Source organism: Diospyros lotus, chromosome 1, assembly GCF_014633365.1.
Source record: "Diospyros lotus cultivar Yz01 chromosome 1, ASM1463336v1, whole genome shotgun sequence".
NCBI classification, from domain to species: domain Eukaryota; kingdom Viridiplantae; phylum Streptophyta; class Magnoliopsida; order Ericales; family Ebenaceae; genus Diospyros; species Diospyros lotus.
In genome coordinates this window covers 51,534,561-51,561,212 of record NC_068338.1, presented here as the reverse complement: position 1 = coordinate 51,561,212, position 26,652 = coordinate 51,534,561, and the positions used below count along the sequence as shown (strand labels likewise).

The 26,652-nt window shown below is 37.0% G+C and overlaps 3 protein-coding genes across 3 annotated transcripts; 2 read left to right on the top strand and 1 right to left on the bottom strand.

The window, feature by feature from the left end:
- Positions 1–104: 104 nt before the first annotated feature.
- Positions 105–3,466, bottom strand: LOC127803956 (septin and tuftelin-interacting protein 1 homolog 1). Its single transcript, XM_052340637.1, has 2 exons — positions 3,273–3,466; positions 105–3,134 (listed from the first exon to the last, which is right to left on the bottom strand). Exon 2 carries the CDS (start codon positions 3,035–3,037, stop codon positions 437–439), a length of 2,601 nt encoding a protein of 866 aa, XP_052196597.1. The 5' UTR covers positions 3,038–3,134; positions 3,273–3,466; the 3' UTR covers positions 105–436.
- A 4,944-nt stretch (positions 3,467–8,410) lies between these two features.
- Positions 8,411–13,994, top strand: LOC127788093 (maltose excess protein 1-like, chloroplastic). The gene is made up of 9 exons (XM_052316210.1): positions 8,411–9,379; positions 9,611–9,793; positions 9,928–10,218; positions 10,329–10,418; positions 12,083–12,184; positions 12,276–12,394; positions 12,883–12,945; positions 13,071–13,132; positions 13,434–13,994. Exons 1-9 carry the CDS (start codon positions 9,065–9,067, stop codon positions 13,514–13,516), a joined length of 1,308 nt encoding a protein of 435 aa, XP_052172170.1. The 5' UTR covers positions 8,411–9,064; the 3' UTR covers positions 13,517–13,994.
- Positions 13,995–14,716: 722 nt separating this feature from the next.
- On the top strand, positions 14,717–25,359 carry LOC127803613 (uncharacterized). The gene is made up of 8 exons (XM_052340004.1): positions 14,717–15,453; positions 15,626–16,149; positions 23,005–23,055; positions 23,143–23,250; positions 24,565–24,660; positions 24,759–24,857; positions 24,938–24,997; positions 25,091–25,359. The coding sequence occupies exons 1-8, from the start codon at positions 14,877–14,879 to the stop codon at positions 25,154–25,156; spliced, it is 1,581 nt and encodes a 526-aa protein (XP_052195964.1). The 5' UTR covers positions 14,717–14,876; the 3' UTR covers positions 25,157–25,359.
- Positions 25,360–26,652: the final 1,293 nt, after the last annotated feature.

The following is a 26,652-nucleotide window of genomic DNA, read 5'->3' as shown; positions in this document are numbered from 1 at the left end:
GAGAACTAGGTGGCGGTGACAAGTAATAGGGACGGTAATTTCATTTTCCTCCCCATTGAAAAATCCTACTTCCGGACATATCATAGAAAGAATTCAACCATTCTTCAACGTTAGAAATGCTTGAGCAAGCTTCCAAATCCAGAATCTCAACAAAGCTATGCATTACAAGATATTGAATGATAGGGAAAAGAAGATGTCATAAAAAAAAAAAAGAAACAAAATTGTATCCACTGATGCTAGTCTCAAATGTAACAACTTGGCAGTAACATCATCAAAAGTTAGAATGCTGCTCCAAATCCAGCAGAAACAAGCTGAAAACCTAGAGCAAACCTTACACTTAGGTCAATATTCATGCTGGAAACAAACATAGCCCAAACCCTATTAATTCAGTCTGAAGCTCAATGCATCTTTTCCACCCAAGAAGCACTAGACTGAGTCAACGTCGCTTTGAACCAGAACTTTGCATCTCCAGCAGCTGCTCTAGGGATACTAAAGACCACCTGTCTTCAGTTTGTGCAAATACCTTCTGATTTAGGGAGTCAATTATAATGCTTATGTTACCAAAGCCATATATCTGGTGCCCATCTTGCATTCTGCCAGGTTTGGGCTTAAATAGCAAGCCGTTCTGCTGTGCATGCACTTCAATAACTTCTTTCAAGCTCATCTCAAGCCCGCCACCCATGCTATCCATCTGGGTTGTACTACCCAGGCCAGTAGAAGCTCGAACATCCACTGGTACTTTTTGCTGAGCCTCATAGTTTCTTTGCTCAAGCACCCTAAGATAGCTTATGTTTTCTCTCAAACCAGGCTGGACCACTTGCATGCCTTCAGCAGCCTGGTTCATCATGTTGAGACCCAGATTAAGCCGATACCTAATATGTTCATTAGCCAAAAGCTCTTGCGGTATCAGCGCCTTCCAGCCCAAATACCATTCAGTCACTTCTTCAAAGTCTGGGCTTGAACACAACCAGTGATACAAAACTTGTTGCCACTTGTCAAAGAATATATCCATTAGCGGGATCATGTGATGAATGGGAATAGCAGTAGCCCATGTCTGGATCCAATAAAACTGATCGAGCTTTTGGTTTGCAGGGTTTACTTGGAATTCATGCATAACAGCCAACAATTTTGGAAGGATAAATCTGACCATTAGTTGTTCCCAACTGGCTGGATCAAACACAGTCTTCCAAGGAGACAAAATGTAGTATGCAGACATATCACTAGGATGCCAAGCATGAAGCACACCTTCCAATCTATTACGTATAACATGATAGAAAGTCTCCAGCTTTTGTCCCAATAGTGGTAGCCATGGATGCAACCAAGCATGGATTGGAATAGTTTCGCGGCGTGGGTCCCACAAGTCCACGGCAGCTGACAGTTTGGGCATAACAATGTTGTCCAATATACTTCGAAGGACTGAAGGAGGTAGCAGCTTTTCCCAAGCTTCAAGAAACCGTAGCATAGGTTCAGGATCTCTTGCCTGCCAAGAATTGGTGCCAGATATTCTAATAGCAGGGAAGACAACTTCCATGAACAGCTGAGTATAAGGTGATCCTGCATCAGAAAAATCAAAAATATCCTCTCCTTGCAACAGATTCTTCCACAAAGACACCACATCCACCCCATGAACTGGATTTTGAAGAGGGTCCCATCCCTGAAAGACTCTAATGAATAAAGGAAGGGCAAGTGAGCAGGCAATGCAGGACAAATTGCACAGCTTGTAGTCATCAGCAAACCGCTTCTGCAAATCCCCAAATAATTTTGCAAGGGCATCTAAAGTCAATATACCAAGTGAATTTTCCTCCCCAACTCGGTCCAACAAGCTAACTATTTCTTCCATGTTTTCCAACTGTTTCTTCTGGCGAGCTGCATCAGATTGAAGCTTCTCTTTCTCCTTCTGCAAAGTTACCAGCGTCTCCCTCTCACTTCTCAGATCCTGATCAATTTTCTGTATGTCCAACTCAGCTAAATCCACAACCAATCTCACATTATGCTGAAGCTCAGGCATAGGAATGTCATTTTCCCTAGCTTTCTCCTCTGCATTCAAGTTCTCCAAGTTTGTCAGAACACGAACTTGAGGTCCCCTCATATCAAAAACTTTTTGAACAACTTCTAGGCCCTGCTCTTGCTTCCTGGCCAACAGTTCTTCAGCAGTAACATAATCCTTCTTCTTGGGCCGAGTTTGTTTCGACCACAACTTCACTTTGGACCGGCTCACTGGCTGGGACACCCCAGGCAACGATTTTTTTTCTTCTAATTCCTGCAATGCTGGCAAATTGGCCTCTTTGAAATCATTGAAACCCATTCCCATATTTTTGGGCCGCATCTTTGCCTCAACGGGAGCAACAATCCCTTGCTCATTTTTCCCGAGCCCACCTCCTTTATAACCCATCTTCTCGAGCAACTTCATCCCAATCCCTTTTGTGTGCTTTTCAAACAAACCAACATCGCCAAGCTCTGAATCGCGCCTTCTGGATTGAGATGCCTTGGATAATTTTGATTTCTCTTTTTCCCTCTCAAGCCGTTGCTGTGCACCTTCCTTAATCTTCCTGCCAAAAGCAGTAGGAAGGAAGTCCGCGTCGTCATTCTGGACGTCATCCGATTCTTTCCTCTTAGATGTAGAGCTGGAATGGAAGCCTAGGCCAGAAGAACCAGAGTAGGATGAAGAGAGACCTAAACCAGCTGTATTAGGTTCATTATTATTGTCGTCTTCAGAAGCATCGTCTATTTTATCTTCCCTGGAATTGCGATCAATTTCCTGGTTGGGCATGACGGTTCCAGTGGAGACGAAATTGACCGGCTTGGTGAAGTCGGCTTTCTTGGAGAGATCTCTCCTCCGCTTCCTGGAAGAAGAACCTTTGCGGTCATCGGCGTCGGAATCGCTGTCACCGGAGGCGAAGACGCCGTAAAGAACATCGTCTTTGGTCTGAATGCGCTTGTCCTTGCGCTTACGGTAGTAGAATTCCCCACCAATCCACTGACCGTCTTCGAAATCGTTCTCCATCCCGAACCTTTCCATCTCCTGAAACTCCTCCATCTTCCCTTCCCTTCACCGCACCGACAAAGCACAAAATTCGAAACGCAGAAACCCTAGAAATCAACAATCCCCTGCTACCTACCCACGGATCTAGTTCCTATACGTACACGAATAAATTAAACAAATTTCGAGCGCAGAGTAACAAAACAACCCTTACTCGGCCTGAAACTGGAAGACGACTCTAACAAAGATGCCTAGGGCTGCCGGAGGCGCAAAGAAGCATCGAACGGCGTACCTTAATCTAATCTTGAAAGTGCAAAGAAGACGGTTTCGGCAGCGGAAGCCGCTTGATGAAGAAGAGGAAGAAGAAGAAGAACTGCTCTCCTCAGCGAAAAGATAGCAACCCGATATCCACAACACAGACGAACTTCTCTCCTCGGTGATCGTCCGATGGCGGTGTCGACACGGTTGGACTCGTTCTGTTTTGAGAGTTACTCTCTAATTTGTAATTTGTTTTTCACGAGTCTCTAATTACTAATTAATAGTAAATAATTAACTAATTACATCACCGTCGCAGTGGTAGCTTCCTATTATCAACGTATAAATTAAAAAAAAATCAAATATTTTAAATCAATATTTGTTAAATTATAATTAGTAATTTTAATTTAATTTAATTAAAATTTCTTAAATTATCACATATTTAAAATTAAATATATAGAAAAACACACAATTGGTTAACAATTTTTAATATGGATAATATTAATTTTAATTTTTTTATCTGTATCTTAAATATTAAAACATTTTGAGCATTTATTTGAAAGTAAAATTAATTTAAGTAAACGTTATATTTTGCTGTTACAAAATTATATCAATAAAGTATTTTTTAAAAATATTTTTTATATTTATTACTTAAAAACTTAATTATCACTTTATTCTTTTATACATAAGAACACGATAATTAAATTGAATCAAAAATATGAATGCAAATGTATAATTAAAATAAAAAAAAAATTATTATCACATGAAAAAAATTAAAAATATATAAATAAATTAACTCAAAAATATAAATAAAGAAATATAATCAAAATAATAAAAAAATTAAATAAAAAATATAAATATATAGTTAACAAATTAATAACATTTCTTCATAATTATCAAAAAAAATTTAATAAAATTATTTATAATTTTTAAAATTTATAAACATTCTTAAAAAAAATTATGTTAGGTTTTATTTGTATTTTTAATTTTTAATTTTTAATTTTAAATTTATTATTTTGATAGTCTTCTTTTAAAAAATTCAAAACATATTCTTTTTGTTATTTTAAAAAATTATTTCTTAAAATAAAAAATTAAAAAACACATTTATTTTAGAATTTTGAAAATTTTTATTTTATGATATTTTATTCAATAAATTTAATTATTATATGATAAAATTAATTATTTTTAATAAAATTTTATTATTAAAATAAAATAATAAATTTAATTAATAAATTAATGATAATTTATATTAAATATTATTATACATAAGTGTAATATATTTAATAATATACTTATTCTATATTTTTAATTATAATTTAGATATATTATATTATTTAAATTTTAAATAAATATATAATTTTATTTTTAAAAATTCAGAATAATTTTTTTTCTTTTCTTTCTTAGAGCCAAAATATAAAAAACAAACTGTGTTTTTCATATTTTTGATTCAGAGATTGTTTTGGGTGAAAACAATCAAAATAATTTTTTATTATTTTGATTTTCCTTTATAAAAAAATTTCTTGTTTTAAAAAATGTATTTTTAAAAATAATAAAATAAACATATTTTTATTATTTAACAAAATTAAAAATTGAAAATAGACTAAAAAGAACTAAAAAATATAGCCTTAAATTTTTAAAGTGTTTATAATCTTTAGAAGCGAAAATGTTATTTTTAACACCCACTATAACATTTTTAATGATACATTTGAAATGACATATTATACATTTGTATTAATGTAATACAAAATATAACACATTTATAAACTAGTATAACAAAAATATTAAAACTTTGTTTACTCTCGTTGTTATGTTTTTAAGTAATTTTGATGATAAAAAAATTATTTAAATTTATAATTTGATAATGATTCATGTTGATTTTTGTTTTAAAATTTTCAAATGAAAAATTCTTAGCACAAATACGCTATTTATACTTTATCAAATCTTACAAAATTTTCTATAAGGTTCACTCTATAAAAAAATAATGTCTTTATCTCTTGAGAAATATGTGTTAAGAATGTGTGTTTGTCAACAAATTTTATGCGAATTTCAGTTTGTTTTGAAATAATACAAGTAAAAAAATATCAACTTTTCTCTAAAAAATGTCGATTTTTTCATGCCTTAATTTTTGAAAGAATTTGGGAAGTTAAATTATGAGTTAAACTATGTTGACTTTTAGTCAAAATTAGTCGATAGATTTGTTTTGATAATCTATCAACACCCAAGTTCCATGCTCTCGGTCCAAGAGATTTTAATTCAAAATTAGTCGACAGTGATTGTAACATGTCGACTCTCATTTAAAACAATCGATTTATTTTTAAAAGAGTCGAAAGTTTTGATAACCTTGGTTTTAAATTTAAATGTTTCGAAAGAATTGACAATTTTTATTCTAACAATATTAAAATGACTAGTTTTTCAAGTATTTAATGCAGGGCATGGTCATTAAATCAATTTTTTGTGGTTGGACGACCAAAAAATTATAATAGAACATAAATGAGTTTGTAGGATAGCTAATGAAGAAGTGCAAATGCTCAAACTAATAATTCATTTTACAATCTTTATAATCTTTTAAATTTTTTATTTGAAGGCAAAGTGTGTTTATTGTATTATTTGTTTTAGCCTTTTATTTCAATCATGATGCTTCATTGTAACTAAGGGAGATCTCTCTTAGATTCTCATTCGTTGTAATATTTATTGTCGTATTACTTAACTTGTGAGCTAAAGAGCTAACAATATATTGGCAGGAGGATTTGTATATATCTAATTTGTTATTATAAGACATATTTGGGTTATGTGAAGTATGAAAACAACTTAGATGTGCGCATTTCGATGTTTTTTAATCGTTTCCTGTTTTGAAAATGAAAAAAACCACCATAAATATTTTTCAGATTGTTTGTGTAATTTTTTTAAAAAAAGTTGAGGCATTTTAAAATTTTGAAAACTTGGCTTATAGCAAAAAATCGTGTTTTCCAACGATTGATGCCCAGCAATAGAGGCACGATTGCAAGAATCCCTACAAAAATTGCTCTACCTCATTATTTTTTCCTTCTTCTTCTTATTATTATTATTCTTTCAGTTCGATCGTCCTCGTCGCCGTATGCTTCCAGTCAAATTGCTTGATCACTCTCATCACCATCTGCTTCTAGTTCGATTGCTTCGTCGCCCTCGCCGCTATCTGCTTCCAGAGCCTTTTGCTTCGGTGCTCTCTCGATTCCGATCATTCATTCTCGACCCTTTGCCGCCTGCTTCAGTGTTAGTCGCTAGTCGTCCATTCCCTTTTGTAAGTAACCTCATATCTCTCTTTCTCAATTTTCTTTTTTTCAATATCTTTGTGCCCAGCTTCATTTATAGGATTCTGTCATGCTCTATTTGAGAAATAGGATATGGAAATGTTTAAATGTATGCGTTTTTTTGTGGTTGTTGGCAGGATTAGAGTTGGCCTTCACCTTTTCGAGCCCGTGTACTTGTGGAACTTCTTTGATAATTAAAAGATATTGGTAATTATTTGTTGATCTTCGAATAGATTTTGACTATGAGCATACCCATTCATTATGTTTAGGGAAATTCTATTAGCAGCCACTTTTTTTGCTCTTCGCAACCATTAAAAATTCATAATTTTATTCCAGTCATGTGATAACTCTCTAAAGCTAAATTTTTCCAAAAATACCCTGTTTTATCATACCTATGAAATACATAAAGAAATGAAATTGTCGGCAGTGTTTGCCGACCAACTATATGGGTGTGGGTGTGGGCCACCTCTACAAATTAGAGACATCATTGTGGTTGCCGACGACCGCCACCATCACTACATATATATATATATATACACGCACACATACATATATTCATATATACACGCAGACACACGCACACATATATATATTCATATATACACGCAAACACACACATATATATATACAGGAAGCGGCGACCATAGCCGCAAGCGGTGTCAACCTTCAAAGCCTTAAAGGTCTCCGAACCCCAAGGTTCGAGGCCCAGGGTTCAGGGCACACTGAAAGCCTCGAACCCTAGGGTTCGGGGGTATATATATATATATATTTATGTTTATGTATGTGATGTAGGGATGTGTATACACGTGACTGTCAATGTATATATATATGTGTGTGTATATGTGTATTATTCTATTCTTATATTTTTTATCTATTTTTTCGTTTGCGACTGCATCGGATTTAGTGTTTTTTATTACATTGTCTTCGTTATGAATAAGTGGCTGCATATGACTAGCGAATAATTGATTGAAGGAGAAAGTAGTTGTGAGGGTAAAAATAAGTTTTCAGAATAGAGTATTTTAGGTATATTAAAATGTGGTTGGGAAGGGCAATAATAATGGTTGCAAATTGAATTTTTCTTATGTTTATTGTTTATGTTTGAATATTTTTTTTAATTTTTTATATTAAAAATTATATTTATAAAAACTTTTATATTTTTAAAATTTTCAATTTATCTCACATTTTCATTTCTTATTTTTTTTTAAAAATTCATTTTCACATTTCCATTTCCTATCGAAAATGTTTCTTGTTTAACTTAATTTGGGTTCAAGTATGAGTTTTAATAAATTTAAAAATTTTCAGTGGAGGAGATAAGGTAATGGAGTAAACTAGGTTTAATCAAATCATTATAAATCTCTTATATTATTTTTCATTCTTACTTTATATATTTTTAATATTACATTTGACATTTTTTATTTTAATTCACTAAAATTTTAAAGTAAAATTCTTCACATTTTCAATAAAATTTAAAAAAATGCCCAATTCTCTTCTCAAACTCTTAGTCACGTAAATATTTAAAATAATAATTCTTAATAATTGAGATACAAAATATTAATATTTTGTAATGATCAAATGTTATATTTTTCAATAGTTGATAGAGTATAATAAACCAATCAACTATTTTAAATAATGTCAATTGATCATTTATGTAACGTGTCACTTACAAAAACATGTTCATGCACGCATTAATATTTCATTATGGTATAAATTTTAAATAATAATTTTTAATAATTAAAATATCACATTTTAATATTTTATGTATAAAAAATTAAATATTATATTCTTTAATTATTAAAAATGAAGTCCAGAATTAAATATACGAGATTACATTACCATATTATTTGCATATATTAAATACAAGCAACTCTTCTCGATCTCTTCGATTTCCATCCTCTCCCAATCCCACACCTAAAGCATGGTGGCAAGCTGGTGAAGCACAAACCTCGATGTTGTTAAAAGCTTCCGTTATGGAAACGGTATTGATATCGATGAGATGAATCACATCCTCTCTCTCTCTCTCTCCAGATGAATGAATCATCTTGCTTGCGATGCGAAAATTCAAAATAGTTTTTCTCCATGGCCGCCACTCAGAAGAGTAGAATCTCACAGTAGTTTCGGGGAAGTAAAATCCATTCACGAGATCCATAAGATAAGGATTAAAATCTCAAATCCCGATACAGCCAAACTGGCGGTAAGCGGTGGCCGAGAGGGAAGGGGCTAAACCTGCAAATATCAAGGGAAGTGGGCGCCGACACGTGTTCTTCCGAACTTCACTCCTCGGCCACCGCCCAATCTACGCTTCCCTTCTCGTGGAGCTTCGATTAAGCTTCCCCGGAGGAGCCTGCAGCTGCAACAAATTCACTTGGTGTTTTGATAGTTGTAATCGCCTCCTCTCACTCGTTCGCGAGTAGCATACAGTTCGCAGCTGTCCGGCGAAGGTAATATCAGCCGCCGTCGCAGAGAATCGTATTGTCGTTGCATTTGAGCTCTCTTTCCTTCTTTGCTTTTCGTCTCGGAAGGAGAGAGAGAGAGAGAGAGTCGAATGGCCGGTTCGCTGCTGCCCATGGCGAGGGCACCGCTGCGTGCTAACGAATCCCATCATCATCATCATCATCTTTCTCAGGCGGTGCGTTTGGATGACTCTAAGAAACCCTATCTGATGCTGCGAATGCGATGCAACAGCCACCGTCATCATATCGATAATAGGAATATTAATAGTAGCAGTAATCTCATCGGCGATCTCAACTTATCATTCATTGGCCGCTCCTCGCTTCATCACCGACGTCTCGAACCAATTACTGCAGTTGGCTCGGAGTCGGAGGGCGTTGTTCCCCATCCAGTTCACCAGGACCTCCAGGTACGTTCCATTTTGAAAACCTTTCCCCTGCCTCTGTTTGTTATCATTTATCATGATCATTATTATGACTGAAATTTGGCAGTAGTGAGTAGCGACTCTCTCGGAATTAGAAGAACGAACTCAGAGACCTCTGTCATTCGAAACGTAGATCTATAATCATGGACTTCAACCTTCTATTTTCTTTTGCACTTTGTGCTATAACTAATGATATGTATGTTCATAAAATGAAAGGGATCTAGCGGATCCGAGGAGGCTAAGAGTGGCAAGATCTTGGAGCAATGGAATATGTTGACGGCGAAGTTCGCTGGAGCTTCGAACGTTCCATTTTTGCTGCTGCAACTGCCCCAAATTGTACTCAATGCTCGTAATCTTTTGGCTGGGAATAAGACAGCGCTCTTCGCGGTTCCATGGCTGGTAAATCAACGGGATAAGTGAAGCTATTACCCAGACCCCTCTCCCTTTCAATTGGTTGTGATTACTATTAAATTTGTGGGAACACTAAAGAAGATGATCTGATCATTACGAGATGTGTTAATCTAACAATGCAGGGGATGTTTACTGGATTGGTGGGGAACCTCTCTTTGCTATCCTATTTTGCAAAGAAAAGGGAGTCCGAGGTGGTGGTGGTGCAGACACTGGGAGTTGTATCCATATATGTGGTGATTGTCCAGCTGGCCATTGCTGGAGCCATGCCTCTACCTCATTTCACAGTTACATCTATCGTGGTTGCCTCTGGTCTCGTCATAAACTTCATGTATTATTTTGGTTTGCTCAATGATGGAATCTGGCGCTTTTGGGAAGATTTCATTACTGTTGCTGGACTCTCCGTACTTCCCCAAGTAATCCTTTGCCCTTTGTCTTGGACCATGGATTTTAATTGTTGTCACTAATTTTTATTTCTCCTATTGTCGCTTATTTTGACCTTGTTTTTTGATGGAATTTAATGCAGGTCATGTGGTCAACATTTGTCCCATATATTCCTAACAGTATTTTGCCAGGCACTATTGCTTTTACCATAGCTGTTGTGGCTGTTGTCTTGGTGAGCTTAGTACTGTTTTTTTCAAGATTTGCTCACAGCAGTCCAGTTAATTTAAACAGTCAGATTGAGTCCAAAATCTCCTAAAAAAGGTTTGCGTGGATATTGTGCTTTATGCTTGTATGCTATCTCAAGAATGCATGTTTTAGTTAAATAAATGACGTAAGATCACTCGGGGATAAGTATTAACTACCATGAAGGGCAACGTTAAGATAAATGAAACTCTCTCTCTCTCTCATTTTTAATTGCATTCAAGACCACATGAAAATATGAAGCTTTGATGGACTACGCCACTATGCTTCCAAGATTGCTACAGATTTGATTCTTCCAAGTAGAGGCTATAGACATGCTGTGAATCCTATACATCACCACCTCCCATGAACTAAATTTCTATATCTTAGGTTTCTTTCCCATTGGTGATGTGACAAAAAACTGAAGTGAGTGCTTACATATTCAGCATGGTTTGTGGAGTTCAATTTTTTAAGTTAAAGCATGATCTTATAGGGTTTAATTTTCCAATCATAAACAATTCTGCAAGGAGCTTGGCTAAATATGTTAGAAGTACCTAGCAAAAATTGAATTAATAATAGAATTTTATTGGAGTGTAAGCCCTCATCTGCTTGAAGGGGTCCATCAATCTAGCTTGTGCAAGGCAGTCTTTGTGAATTTATTTTCTCTGGAAGAAACTGATGAACTGGTGGGAAGATCACATCAAAGACACTCTTTTTTTATTCTGTTGACATAAAAAAGGTAAAATGAAGTTAATGTTGCTTAATAAGTATAGTAGACAGCCTTTTTCTTTCCAACTTATCTACTACCTGTGCAACTTGGAGTTTCTGATTTATAAGATTCTTATTTGGAGCAAAGTCTTTTCTCAGTTTTGTCAAGTAAGGGTGTTGACTTTTATTGTGGGCTTCATTGGGTCCGTAAGTTCTTTTCAAGTTTATATGGAATCTCTTGTTCAACAATTGTTTGTATTCCCCTTGTCATATGATGCTAAAATTGTCGGAAGAAAGGGAAAGAAAAAAGGAAAAGAAAAATAGCTGGTGATGACATTCTGTCAAGTTCTAGTCATCTAACTTTTAATTTTCATAGGTCGAAAAGAATTGTTGAAATGGCCTGCATTGATAGCTTAGCTGTTTTACTTTTATTTCATTGTGAAGTTGGGAACTGGCCTCTATATAATATACCATCCAAACCTTTATGATATCCTTTTTTGAGCAGAGCCCTGTTGGTTTGTGAGTCATTCTTAATTGTTATCCTTCCAAAATATCCATACCATACCTAGCATTCAAGGCATCATTCTCTGAAATTGGTTAGGATATTATGTTACTATCAAACTTCCCTTAAGATTATACCCTAATTTTTAGTCACATGATGTTATGTGACTTTTCAATAGTAATCAATATCACATGGGGCATGTGACTAATGATTGGGGTATGATCTAAACAGAACTTTGATGTCAGCATAACATTGCAACAAATTTCAAAGTTTTGGAGGTGAATTGATAAAATTGAAACTTTAGAATAAATTTGAAAGTCAAGCCAAAGTTTGGCATTGTTTTGGTTATTTTCCCTCCTTTCGGGTTTGAATAGATTTTACTTGGTAATCCTGTGAACAAGACTTAGGAGAGAAGATTTGTATCTTGAAGCAGCTGTTATTTGTAGGCACGGATGGGTAAACTTCCAGAGAAAGGTATCAAATTTGTTGGAGGAATATCTGGATGGACTGCCACACTTCTTTTCATGTGGATGCCTGTTGCACAAATGGTAATCTCATGTTTATCCCTTCTACTTGGTGAATCAAATCTGAATCCATGAAAACTGATTATTCTGATCAAAGTTACTGATTCCTATCCAGTGGACTAATTTGCTGAATCCTGATAACATCAAAGGCTTGTCAGCTTTCTCAATGTTACTTGCTATGATTGGAAATGGACTAATGATTCCACGTGCTCTCTTTATTCGGGATTTCATGTGGTATACTTATTCTTGCAACTCAATCCTTTTTTCCCGTCTTAGTTCGTAGTCAAGCTTATCTGGCCACTATAAGGATTATGCTAAGATGCTTAGTAATTATGTTGAATTTTTTATTTGTAGTTCAATAATTACATTGCATCTTTTAACTGAAGTTCAGTAATTATTTTGGATCTTTTAACTGAAATTCACCATGAATCCAACTCGGGGTTGTGTGTGGTTGGTCTTTTCTGTAACCAAATCCATTTCTATTGTAACGAGCCCTGAAGAGCCATCTCCATTGGTGCTCTTTTTCTTATGGTTTTCAGGTTCTTTAAAAATTTCCGTTTTGTTCAAAATCCCACAGCTTCAACCTCACATAGTAGGGTAAAGGCTTGATATGTTGTTGCTATTGTTGTTATAGTGAGTCTCCTATACATTTTTTATAATTGATCTTATGATTAGGGAGTGGCATCTTAATATTTGATCCTTGTGTTTTGTGCCATTTGCAGGTTCACTGGTTCAACTTGGGCATCTATTTTCTATGGATGGGGGAACCTCCTATGCTTGTACTGGTAAGATGATTAGGGTTTACTATTTACAGGGAAAAAAAGATGATTAAGGTTTTTTAGTTTCCTCATGACTTTTTCACAGCAGCATTCTTGTATATGTTAACCATGATGATGTATTATGAATCCAGTTTTAACAGTATTAGCAAGGAATTCTTATTGGCAGCAACAGCTGGCTTGTACACTTGGATAGGTTTGTCCCTGTATCCCTGTTTAAACTTTTTGTCAATATTGTTTACTCGATTCTATCTTGGAAGCATGGAAGTCTTATAACTGAAAGGTTGCTTTTTCGTGACTGGAAGGTCATTGTGGTTTTAAGTTGTAGAAACAACCTCTTTGCAAATAAGTAAAGAAAGGTTGTATACAAACATAATTCTTTCCCGATCCTTGCCCGGCCGAAAGTCCGGTGCACTAGAAAAGCCCTTTTATTCACTATGACTGATGGAAGTACAAGAGCGGGAACTAATAAATCAACTTCTTTTGGTATGATACAGGACTTGCTCTTTGGAGAGATACCAAAGTGTATGGCCACAGTTCGCCATTGACATCCATAAGGGAGTTGGTTTTTGGATCTTGATGCCATCCTTCACGAGATGATTGGTTTTTGGATCCTAATACCATCCTTCACGAGATGATTGGTTTTTGGATCTTAATGCCATCCTTCACGAGATGATTGGTTTGTGGATCTTAATACCATCCTTCACGAGATGATTGGTTTTTGGATCTTGATGCCATCCTTCACGAGATGATTGTTTGTCGTGCTCTGTGCTGGAGCTTAGTTGATGTGCAAGTTTTGGAGGCGTGTAATGCAATTAGATGTCCGTTCCCATATTTAATAATAATAATAATATGATGTTGTAATAACAGCAAATCAATAATTTTTGGTTTAATATTTGATAACACTTATTGTTCTTTTTAATTAAATTAAGTGCTACTTAGAATTATATAAATAAGTGAAGTAACTGGTCGAGTATTTAGAAATTCCAGGGCTTATTTAAACTTTAAGACATTATTGTTGGCGAATATAATATATTGATTATGAGTATTTTAAGGTTGATTATTGCTCAATTTGTATTATGGTTGTGTTTTTAATTGTTTTTTTCTTCTTTCTTTTGAGGTATTTATGATCTTTGAGTTTGAACTTGTTGAGACTTGTCTTATTTGCTAAAAGAGAGTGGGGTTTTTTAGTAGATTTTTTTTTTTATGTTCAAATTAGTCACTGTTTTTAAGATTAAATGATGATACAATTATGTTATAATGACTCTGCAATTGAATAGTCACATTTGATCTCTTAGATAAACTTGACTAACCCGCGATGTAACATGGGCTTAGTGTTTTGGACCCAAATCCCTTCTGTCATTTTAGCTTGAAGAATTTTGGAATTACGCTTTAAGTTTATTTTGAGTTTAGTCTTAACTCTTTAATCTTTTAATTTTTTGGCTAATGAGAGAGATTTTTGTAATTTGTCTTTAAAATCGGAATGTCCCGACCCGACAAGTATAATTTATGTATAATAATAAATATAGTACTATATTGTAAAACAATTGGATGACTATTTTGTGAATTGCATAACTATTTGAATATTATTTTTAAGATGAAAAATGATTTTATATTTGATAGATATTTTTTTAAAGTTTTATATGACGAAATGACAAAAAAAAAAAAAAAAAGAAGAAATATTTTCCAAAACGGAAATCCTAAAGAGGGGACTGAAAAGATAATAAAATAATAAAACGAGAAACCGGGTTTAGTGGGGTTGGTTCGTGAACCCGTGTCTCCCAACACCGGGTCAAAGAACCCTAAACCTTGATTCAAAGGCAGTCAGCCGGCGGCAGCCTCCACTTCCTCTACTTCACTTGTTATTTTCCTCTTTCCGGCGGCCATTCGTTTCTCTCGATCTCGACATTTCCGCCATTGATGAAGCACAACCAGTGGCGATGAGGATATCGCAGCTCTCAGCGCGGTCTCGGGCCTTTCTCGGCACCGTTCTCCGAGAATCCCCAATTATCTCCGCCGTTAGGCTCCCGCCGGGCCATTCTTTCTGCATCTCCTCATACTCCCCCCGAACTCTATTGACTTCCCCTCATTCTCACGATTCTCCAATCCCTAGGCAAACAACAACATCAATTTCTGCTCCGCTATCATTCCGCAATTCCCATTTCCACGCTAGGGTTCGGTTGTTTTCCTCCGCAAGAACGATCCAAGAGCTCCTGGCGGATGTCGAGAGGGAGAAGCAGAAGGAGAGGGAGGAGAGGAGAAGGGCCGGCTTGGATGTAGCGGTTATCGATGCCGAGGACGAAGAGGATTACATGGGCGTCGGTCCGCTTATTGAGAAGCTCGAGAAGCAGAACCTCAAGGACTCTGGGCACGACCTCAATATGTATGAAGAGGCCACCGATTCTGACAGCGAAGATGACGAGAGGTTCAGTCCAGATGCCATCCAGAAAGGGGCCGAATTGTTCGAGAAGAAGTTTAAGAGACACGAGGAGCTCCTCAAAAACTTCACCGAGGCCGGTATATACTTTCCAGTAACTATAATCCACAGCGCTAATTGTTTATTTTACTTTCTCCTTTTCTACATGCAAAAGAAAAAATCAAAGATAGTGAACGTACGATTGTAGAGTTTGATTTGTGGATTATTGGATGTTTTTTGTTGTGATGAACTTTTTGTCCGCAATTTTGGCAGAGACACTTGACGATGCTTTCAAATGGATGAACAGAATCGACATGTTTGAGCAAAAACATTTGCATCTTCGCCCAGAATATCGTGTCATTGGTGAGTTGATGAATCGGTTGAAAGAATCAACTGGAAAGGATAAGTTTCTTCTTCAACAGAAGCTTAATAGGGCCATGAGGTTAGTAGAGTGGAAGGAAGCTTATGATCCCAATAATCCTGCCAATTATGGAGTCATTCAGCAGGAACAAGGGGGACCCTCTGTTGATCTTCTGGAACATGCCGGATTTGAAAAGCAAAAACAAATCATACAAGGGGGATTAGATGAAGATGATGATGTGTTTGACGACATGAAGGAGAAGGATGATATATTGTTAGGGAAGCTTAATTCTATAGACAAGAAACTTGAAGAGAAGCTAGCAGAGTTGGATCATACATTTGGAAAGAAGGGAAAGCTTCTGGAAGAGGAGATCAGAGATCTAGCTGAGGAGAGGAACTCGTTGATAGAGAAGAGGAGAATACCTCTTTACAGGAAAGTAAGTATATGTATCATCCTTTTGGGTTTTGTAGCACGCTCTTGATTTAGCACGTGGTAATGTACTTCTTATCATACTTCTTATCAAAGGTCCTTCATGATAAATATTATGTTTTAATACTTGTTTGATGACTTATTGGTTCTCCAAGGTTTTTTGTGGATCCTGAGTCAACTTAACCCAAAGTGAGTGATAGGACTAATCTCTTGAACTGTATTCTCAAAAAAGAAGGGAAAAGTGAAAAAAAAAAGAAAGATCAATGGTATAGCTTGATAGGGATCTTTTCAAGGGTTTGGTTAAACCTCAACAATTTTGTAACTATTTTAGATATGGAAAAATTCAGATTCCATAAAATTTGGTTATTTTGATAATTTTTTTAGTTAAAGATACTTTTGTGATTTGTATTTATTCATGTCCAACTTGTTTAACTTTTTTGTCTTGGTTACTTGTTTATTGTTCTTACTTAGATCTTATTTCCAGTGGCATAGGCATTGCATGCTTCTTTGTAAGCAACCTGCTGTAATAGACATTTAGATGTGTCTGTCTGAATGAAACTTTTGCAGGTTGTGCTCTTCACTAACTATAAGAGTCCTTAGTCCTACACAGCCTTAGTGGGATTATAGCAATTCTGTCTTGTCAGGTCTAACGGATCTGACAAGGATTTCTCAAGAATTCTGCAAGGAATTTTGGAGAGTCGATAGAAAACTTGATCGAAGAAAAAGAAAGAGAGAGAGTGAGAGAGAGAAAGAGAGGGAAATTTAAGAGGGAAATTCGAGATTCAATTCATTCATATGCTCTTTGGATGAGATCAGTCTTTATTTATACTGATCTCTCTCGACAATTGAAATTCTCCTGCCTAAGTACAACTTGCATCCTAACTGCCAATGCCACTTGTAGTAGGCATGTGCGCATTAGTTATTCTGTTTCTCTCCTACCCTCTCGAGTTACATTTAGTTATTTAGGTGGGTACATGACAATTACCCTCCCCTTGAGGAATTTCTTGTTCTCAAGAAATACAAAGTAAACTTGTTGCCCTAGGGAATTGCTCGAGCAAATCCGAAAGATACTCCCACGTGTTGTCATCCTTGGGTAGATGGTGCCATTTGACCAGTACTCGAATTAGGGGCGCCCCCTATTGATAGATCACCCTTCTGTCGAGGATATCTTCTGGCTCAGGTGTAGGCTCCTGGCTTCGGGTTCCAGTTGGTAGTTTAAGGCTTGCCAGTTGGCCCCCCATGTATTTCTTAAGTGGGGAGACGTGAAATACTGGGTGGATTTGAGAATTTTCCGGCAATTGGAGCTTGTAGGCTACTTTGCCCACCCTTGCTAAGATGGGAAAGGGGTCGTAGTACCTCGGACTTAGCTTCGTTATTGGTTCATCTGTTATGGCTTTAATCTGAGCACTTTTGAGCTTTAAGTACACCTTTTCTCCTACTGAAATCTCCCTTTCGCTCCTTCCTTTGTTTGCTTGTTGTTTCATTCTGTTTTGTGCCATGGCTAGGTCCCTTTTTAGTTGTTGTAGTAACTCCTGCCTCTACTGGAGGTGGTCATCCACTATTGCAACATTAGTTAACTCAAGTGGTGTCGGTAGTGTGGGTGGGTGGGTGGGTGGGGGGGGGGGGGGGGGGGTTTGTACCCAAAGAGGGCTTTAAACGGTGACATTTTGATGGAATTGTGGTGACTAGAATTGTACCACCACTGGGCTAGAGCTAGCCACTTATGCCATTTCTTGGGTTGTTGAAAACACAAACACCTTAGGTAATTTTCAAGGCATTGATTAATCCTCTCGGTTTGTCCATCCGTTTGAGGGTGATAGGCAGATGACATGTTGAGCCAGGTTCCCGTTGATTTCAGTAATGTCTGCCAAAAAAGGTTGGTAAATACTCTGTCCTGATCTGATATGATAGTTCTAGGAACCCTATGTAGTTTGATGACTTGATCAAGGAACACCCGTGCAACTTCTTGAGTGGTGTAAGGGTGCGATAGGTTGATGAAGTGGGCAAATTTCGTAAATTTATCAACCACCACCAATATACAATCTCTACTCTCTGATTTGGGCAAGCCTTCAATAAAATCTATGGAAACACTCTCCCACGCTTGCTCCAGAGTGCCTAAGGGTTGTAGTAACCCTGGTGTGGCCACAGTTTCATACTTGCACCTTTTGCAAGTGTCACAAGTCATTACAAATTGAGTTACCGTCTCCTTTAACTTAGGCCAAAAGAATAGTTGTTTTACCTTGTGGCAAGTGTTTTGAATTCCTGAGTGCCCCCCCCAAGGGGGAACCCATGTAAGGCCTGGAGAATCTTATTTTTCACTTGCTGGCAGTCTCCTACCACTATCCTTCCATTATACCGGAGCACCCCTTTATGTAGCGCGTATCCCTTCCTGTTGTTAGGATCCAATATCAATTGCTCTAGAATCCTTTTGATCTAATCATCTGAATTATAGCTGCTGGCCACCTCCTGGTACCACTTCGGTATTATCGTCGTGATGGCTGCTACCTCTCCTTGCTCCTAACATCGAGATAAAGCATCTGCCACCACATTATCTTTCCCTTTCTTGTATTGTATAATGTAATCAAGACCCATCATCTTAGCCATACCTTTCTTTTGTAGCTGTGTGTGGAGCTTCTGTTGCAACAGATACTTCAAACTCTGGTGGTCAGTCTTGATCACAAATTGGCTACCCTCCAAATAGTGTCTCCACTTTTCCACCGCCATTAAGACAACCACAAATTCCTTCTCGTAAATGCTCGATCCCACATGCCTTGGGGCCAGTGCTTGGCTGAAGAATGCTTTAGGTCTCCCCTCCTGTGTTAGTAACGCACCTATACCATTATCACATGCATCGGTCTCAACCACAAAGGTCTTGCTGAAGTTCGGTAATCCCAATACTGGTGCCTCGCTCATTGCTTGCTTCAACTGCTCAAAAGCTGTCTCAGCTTCCGGCCCCCATCTAAACCCTTCCTTCTTTAGCAACTGCGTTAGGGGTCTACTTATCATCTCATATCCCTTCACAAACCTCCTGTAGTACCCAGTCAGGCCTAGGAATCCTCTTAATGCTTTGAGGGTGGTAGGTCTGGGCCATGCATGCATGGCTGCCACCTTGTGCGGATCAGTGCTAACCCCCCTTCCAGATATGATATAACCCAAGTATTTGACTTGTCTTTGAGCAAATGAGCACTTTGACTTCTTAATGTACAATTGGTTGACTCTAAGGATCTCAAAAGTTGCCTTGAGGTGTGTAAGGTGTTGGTCAAAAGAATGGTTATACACTAGTAAATCATCAAAAAATACAAGGATAAAGCTCCTTAGGTGCGGTTCAAATATCTGGTGCATTAAGGATTGGAAGGTAGCTGGTGCGTTAGTGAGGCCAAAAGGCATTGCTAAGAATTCGTAATGGCCTTGGTGGGTTCAAAAAGCTATCTTATGAATGTCTTGTGGGTTCATTCTAATCTGGTGATAGCCTGCCCTAAGATCCAATTTAGAAAAAATGGTGACATCCCTTAGTTCATCTAGGAGATCTTCAATGAGGTTAGAAAAAATGGTGACATCCTTTAGTTCATCTAGGAGATCTTCAATGAGGGGAATGGGAAATTTATCTTTGATAGTTAAGGCATTCAATTGTCGGTAATCCACACAAAAACGCCCCGATTCGTCTTTCTTTTTTACTAATAGCACCAGGGATGCAAAGGGGCTATGGCTGGGTTGAAAAAGAGAGTGTTTCGGCATTTCTTTGACCATTCTCTCTATTTCTATTTTCTATGCTGGGGGGTAACAATAGGCTCGGGCATTACAAGGTTCTGATTGAGGTTTCAGGATGATGGAGTGGTCGTGGGTTCGAGGTGGAGGTAAGGTCTTAGGCTCTTTAAATAGATCCTCATATTCAACCAAAAGTAAGTCAAGTTGGTTTACCCTCCCATGTCTGTTGGACTGGACTGCTGACAACCAGCATCAGTTCTCCCTTTTTTCCTGGTTCCTCCTCTTCTTCTTCGAGTGCTTGGATAGAGAAGAGTTGAGCCACACTGCTCATTTTTTGCTTCAGTATCCTCTTCAGCCGTTTCCCTATAATCATCTTACACATTCCCACTTCTTTGCTGCCCACTAATGTCATTCTTCTTCCCTCTTTTTCAAACATCACCTCCATCCTATTGAAATCAAAGCATATGGGACTCACATGCTTCATCCAATCCACACCTAAAACCACATCACAACCCCCCCAATTTGAGCAGTCTAAGGTCAGTTTCAAAGTTTTCTCCTTGCATTGCCCAACAATATCCCGCACACGCTGATTTACTCACCACTTTACTTCCGTTTGCTACAGTCATTGTGAGGTTGTGTACTAATTAGGGGGCATTTAAACCTTTTTGTAGTACCTTCATCCGGGAAACTGTGGGTACTCCCACTATCTATGAGGATCATTAACTTGTATTCTCCCACTCTTCCTTCCACCTTAATGATCTTGTTATTGGTCAATCCCCTCAATGCATGCAATGAAATTTCACCATTTTCTTCCTCTCCTTCGTCATGTATTTCTGTTACATCCTCTTCCTCCATACTGTCCTCTTTGCCTTCTAGTAATAGCAACTGCTTCTTGCATTGATGCCCAAGGAAATACCTATCCCCACATTTGAAGCAAATGTTAGCTTGCCTCCTCTGTTCCATCATTCTATCTCCTTGTAATTTAGGGCCCATAGATGGTAAGCCCTTCACCTCTTGCACTCCCCTAAAAATATCTCTTCCTTGATTCCTTCCTACGAGAGTCAACACATTGTGTGTTCCTCCCCTATTCATCAGCCTCCGCTTCTTCATAAGTGCTTCCACTGTTAACTCATGTAAGCCTTTGTGAGATAAGGATTGTGGTTGAGCATCAATGCCTTTAACTCCTCAAACCTCATTTGATAATCCGCCACTGATCCCCCTTGTTGAATCTTGTTGAATTCTTCTACTATATCAGTCATTCCCTTTTCTCCGAACCTCTCACATAATTCCTCTGCAAACTCAGCCCAATGGCACTCCTCTTTCACCTTGGCCTATCCTTGATACCAATCATCCCCTACATCGTTGAGATAAGCTGCAGCTAGAGCCACCCTTTGTTGCTCCGGTACTCCATACCATTCAAAAGCTCTTTCGCACCTCCTAACCCACCATCTAGGGGTGTTTCCGTCAAACATGGGAATATCCAATTTAGGCATAGGAATTCTTGGATGGCCTTGGGCCCCAACTACTCCTTGCCTTCTTCTTACTACATTTCCCCCCGTTTCTAGTGGCTCCTCCTCCATCTCGAATGTTTCCAGTCTCATTTGACTCATCCCATGATTGGGAAGAATCGGTTATACTCTTTCTTTAGGAGGAAAATCAGGGGATAGACTTATCGGGTGTTGACGAGCGAACATCACCATAAACCTTTGCAATTGCTCCTTGATATGCACTCCCACTTCTTCACGAATTTGATTGACCGCTCCATCTAATTTGCAATCAATGGATATGATCATTTCATGGTTGCGATTGGATCCGAGCTCCAACTGATCCACCCTCGCCTGAAGATTCAACATCGTGGAGTCAAATTGCTGTAGCTGCATCTCCATGTTCTTCATCCTCGTACCGTTCGTCATCCTTCTGGATTCATAGTAATTGGAACTAGCCCGGACGAGCTTTGAAACCAAATTGTCTGGTCTAACGGATCTGACAAGGATTTCTCAAGAATTCCGCAAGGAATTTTGGAGAGTTGGTAGAAAACTTGATCGAAGAAAAAGAAAGAGAGAGAGCGAGAGAGGGAAATTTAAGAGGGAAATTCGAGATTCAATTCATTCATATGCTCTTTGGATGAGATCAGTCTCTATTTATATTGATCTCTCTCGACAATTGAAGTTCTCCCGCCTAAGTACAACTTGCATCCTAACAGCCAGCGCCACTTGCAGTAGGCATGTGTGCATTAGTTATTCTGTTTCTCTCCTACCCTCCCGAGTTATATTTAGTTATTTAGGCGGGTACATGACCTGTCTTCTTCATGTTTTTCATAGAATCATGCTCATTACATGGGAATGGGCTGTAACATAATGGCCATTTTATTGTCTTATGTCCATTTTGATGTTTGGTGTAACCTGACTGGCCATTTTATTGTCTTATGTCCATTTTCTTTGTTGGAATGGTCATTTCCTCTCACATGAGAGGGAAAATCCCCATGCCATTTCCTCATGGATGGTTGGTTTTCTATTTCAGAAAGAGAAAGGTATGTGTTAGAGTGATGCTGGATAAAATTTGTTTGTTTATAATTTGCATTTTAGGGCTTAGGTCTTTTTTGCCCCCTGTGTGTTAACCCAAGCTCGCCTGCTGTGTCTTGGCTTCCCACAGGGGGATACTAGAAAATTTTCAACATAGATTGAAAATCCTTTGTTAGTGGGGAGGATGAGGATGACCTTTTCTGATATTTCTTAGTATTAAATAATAAGATGCATAAGATTCCACCTACTCCCAAGGATTTATTCAAATGAAGAATATGATTATGAGCTTCTGGCCTACAGCACCTTTACTTTTTGTTTGAAAATGGTGTTTTATCTTGTGCTTTTGATGTGAAATCTGCACTCTTTATTCAAAGAAGTTATAGTGAAATGTAGGAGCTAATTTCTGACACTGATTCGGAATAGAGATCAAGTATAGGTGCTGATGTTTGTTTTAATTCTGCTTGATCTATGTCATTGGCCCATGCAACCACAGGTGTTCTTTAGCTTTAGTGAAATCTCTGTTGTATTCATTTTGGTTGCCCCTATTTTATGGTGCTACTGTATATTGCTGTATATTGCTGTCATGTTTGTTCTTTCAATTCTTTTTAACATCTGTTGTTATCAAATAATGGCAGGGTTTTGATGTGAGGCTAATTGATGTGAATCGGACTTGTAAAGTTACCAAGGTACCACTATCACTTCCTTGGATTTTTTTCTTTGAATATCTGAGATGAACTCCTTTATAGTTTTCAGTTATATCTGATATGTTGTAGGGGGGACAAGTGATCAAATACACTGCTATGTTGGCTTGTGGGAATTACCATGGTGTTATTGGTTTTGCAAAAGCCAAAGGCGCAGCAGTTCCTATTGCCCTTCAGAAGGTATCTTGTGGATGTCTTTAGTTTACCCCGGATTTAAGAATGTCCTTCCATGAATATTGTCTCATCCTCTCCGGAGGCCTATTTATGCTTGCCTCAATGTAAGGCATCCAATGTGGTTATCTAGATTTTCCACCATCGTGTTGTCAAACATGTGGCAACACACAACTGGAAGGAGAAGAATAATCTAACACTTCATTCTTCTCTCACTAGTTATTTGTCTACACACTCTCTGCCCCATGTAGTCATATTAATGGAGCACTGATTACAAAAGGCCTTCAAGTACGCAATGGGCATGGCACTGAATGCTCTGCCTCAAGTTAGCAGATAGATATCTCCCATATTCAACTTGCAAGTAATAGAATGGAAAATCTTATTGTTTAGTCCTTTAGTAAAACATATGCTAAGTGATCCTCTGATCCCAAGGAAGGTGTATAAATCTCAAATTTTCTTTATGAAATATATTTAAGTATGGTAGATGTGTCCCTATGAGTCTGGTACCTCTCGTTGTTAGCAAGAGGCCCCTACTTCATTACAGAGTCTAGTTTGCCTTAATTCGTAAATATATTGATTTGATCTTGCAACCTAAATGAAATAGAGTATCTCAATGAACCTAAAGTTTTATCTAAAATTCTTTGGCAATTTATTTTTTAAGATGTTGCATCTTCTCTACTTCCTTTGCAATCATTAATATGTCATCCACATAAACAATAGGAACAATCATCTGATTCATACAGGCCTGAGTAAATCATGTTCAAACCTCAATTGGCCTTAGTAAATCTTCCAAACCAAGCTTTAGGAGATTCTTTCATCCTTATAGTGCCCTGTGCCCTCTTCTGATAAATGATCTCTAAGACCCACGACTACAATGTTTCTACTGACTAGAGGTGAATGCGGACGGGGATACAATAACTAGAAAAGAAAACAACATGGATATATCGAGTTATGGTAGAAATTAAACATTGTCACATCATTAAAATAAATTGGTAATTCAACTTCAAATAGTTTTATTCACAAGTGAGCAAATATAATAAACTAAAGAGGAGGTACTGGGGACTCTGCATGGTTAGATGGGTTATTAGGCCTCATTCTTCCAGCAATTTTGAGGCTGCATTCTTCCAGCAATATCTGTGGCTGCTTAATGTCCTAGCATGTATATGGATTCTTCACCCAAAGTCTGGTTCAAATTCCTGTTATGTCCTTGGATTGTTTCTCAGATGAATTTCCGAAGTCTCTTTCTCAAGGCTACTAATTCCTGAATTATATGTTGCATGTCTGTTACGTGCTGGTTTTCACTGGTCAATTTTATTCAACCAGGCACATGAGAAATGCTTTCAGAATCTTCATTATGTGGAGCGACATGAAGAGCATACCATTGCACATGCGGTTCAAACCACGTATAAGAAAACTAAGGTTCCAAACCATTCCATTTATTGCTTGAAAATTTGATTTTCTACATGAGCAGCAAGTGTTCTCCTTTTGTTAACTCGGGCTTGCATATTTTGTTGTAGTTGTATCTTTGGCCTGCACCAACTCAGACGGGGATGAAAGCAGGCAAAACTGTCCAAACCATTTTAAATTTAGCCGGATTCAAAAATGTGAAGTCTAAGGTACAATATGCCAAACTGATCAATGTTCCCTGAACATGTATGTATGACCATCATTTTCTCACAGTCCAAGCTATTTGTAGGTTGTTGGCTCAAGGAATCCTCATAACACAGTGAAGGCCCTCTTTAAGGCTTTAAATGCGGTAAGAATGTTTTGCTCGCTAATTAGATTCTCTTCTTTACTTTCTTACATCGATTTGTCAATCTACTTTACTACTCATCTTTATATGTTTCAGATTGAAACTCCCAAAGATGTTCAAGAGAAGTTTGGCCGGACGGTGGTCGAGTCCTACCTGCTGTAATACGTATGCTTTATGAAAATCTTATCACCATTGATTCTTGATCTTTAACTATAGGACTTATTAATTCAGCAGGATTGCATTAGGGGGGTTAGGTCTGGGTTAACCCTTGCCTCTTTCTTTCCAAAGTGGTAAAATGTTGTTTCTTGCTCTTTTACTTAGTAAAAGCACCATTTTAGGAAATTAAATTTGTTTTGTCATTTGCAGTCTTAATGTGGTTTGGTTTCTTGCAGCGGCTAGCCAGCTCATCTTTGTAGTATACATGTTCCAGAACCACCACCACCAACTACAATAATCCTAGGTTTAGGTTGACTGATAATTATTTATCACAATTTTTTTGGGCAAATTCATATTTTTGTTCCTATACTTTTATGACTTTTTTTGTGTGGTCACTTAGATTTTTCATTATTTTGATTATATTTTCGAACTTAATTTTTGAATTAATTTAATTAATATATTTTGATTTTTTTTTCATGTGATAATTAAAATTTTTTTATTGTTTTGATTATATTTTTGTATTTGTATATTGTTAATTTAATTTTTATATTTTTATATGTAAAACAAAAGTAAAGTAAAATAATAAAGTATTAAGTTATACTAAAAGTATAAGTTGATAAGTTGGTGTAATTGAAATATTAAAAAATTAAAATATAAAAATGAAATTAATTAAAAAATATAAATTTATCGATATAATTAAAATAAGAAAAGTTTGAGTGATTATATATATATAAAAAAAAAAAAAACATAAGAACGTATAGGAGCGAAAATCTAGGATTTGCCCAATTTTTTTCCTTTACTCAGACCGGCTGTGAATAGAAGCAAGGTGTCTTTTAACATATTATTATATTGAGCAAATTACCAAATTCCGAAGCAGAGTTTTGTAGCTCCCCCACCAGATTTCAATGTGTTATTCAACTATGATAATTTAGATAGATTTAAGACAAGAGGAGCCTAATGATGTTATTATGAAAACTTAACTAGATATTATTTGATTTGTATGGACAATGTTTAGGTGTTCTTATTTTGATCGGTACATGTAATATCTTTTGAATATTCACGTCAATCTATATTTATTTTGATTGGTACATGTAATATCTTTAGAATATTTATTTTGTGGGCAATGGACAGATGGACACGTCCCAAGAATTGTTTTCTTTTTGTACTGATGAGGAGGCTGTCCTGTAAAAGCCATCCATCCATCCATCCATCCATGCATATCTATATCCATCCCTTCCTTAAGGTAGAAGTAATTAAAGAAAGAAAGAAGCATTGCATTGCCGCCCACTAACTTTGCCAGCTTATAAAGAAAGAAAGGCAGGCAGGCAGGCTGCCGCTGGACTACCGCGCCGCCCCTTCCCTCCAAATCACACCTTACTTTTTACACCTTACATATTTTCCTTTTTCCTTATTTATAATAATTAATAACTCATCTAGGACAGACATAATATCATTAATAAATTTATTTAAAATTTTAAACATATTTTATAATAATTTTTTAA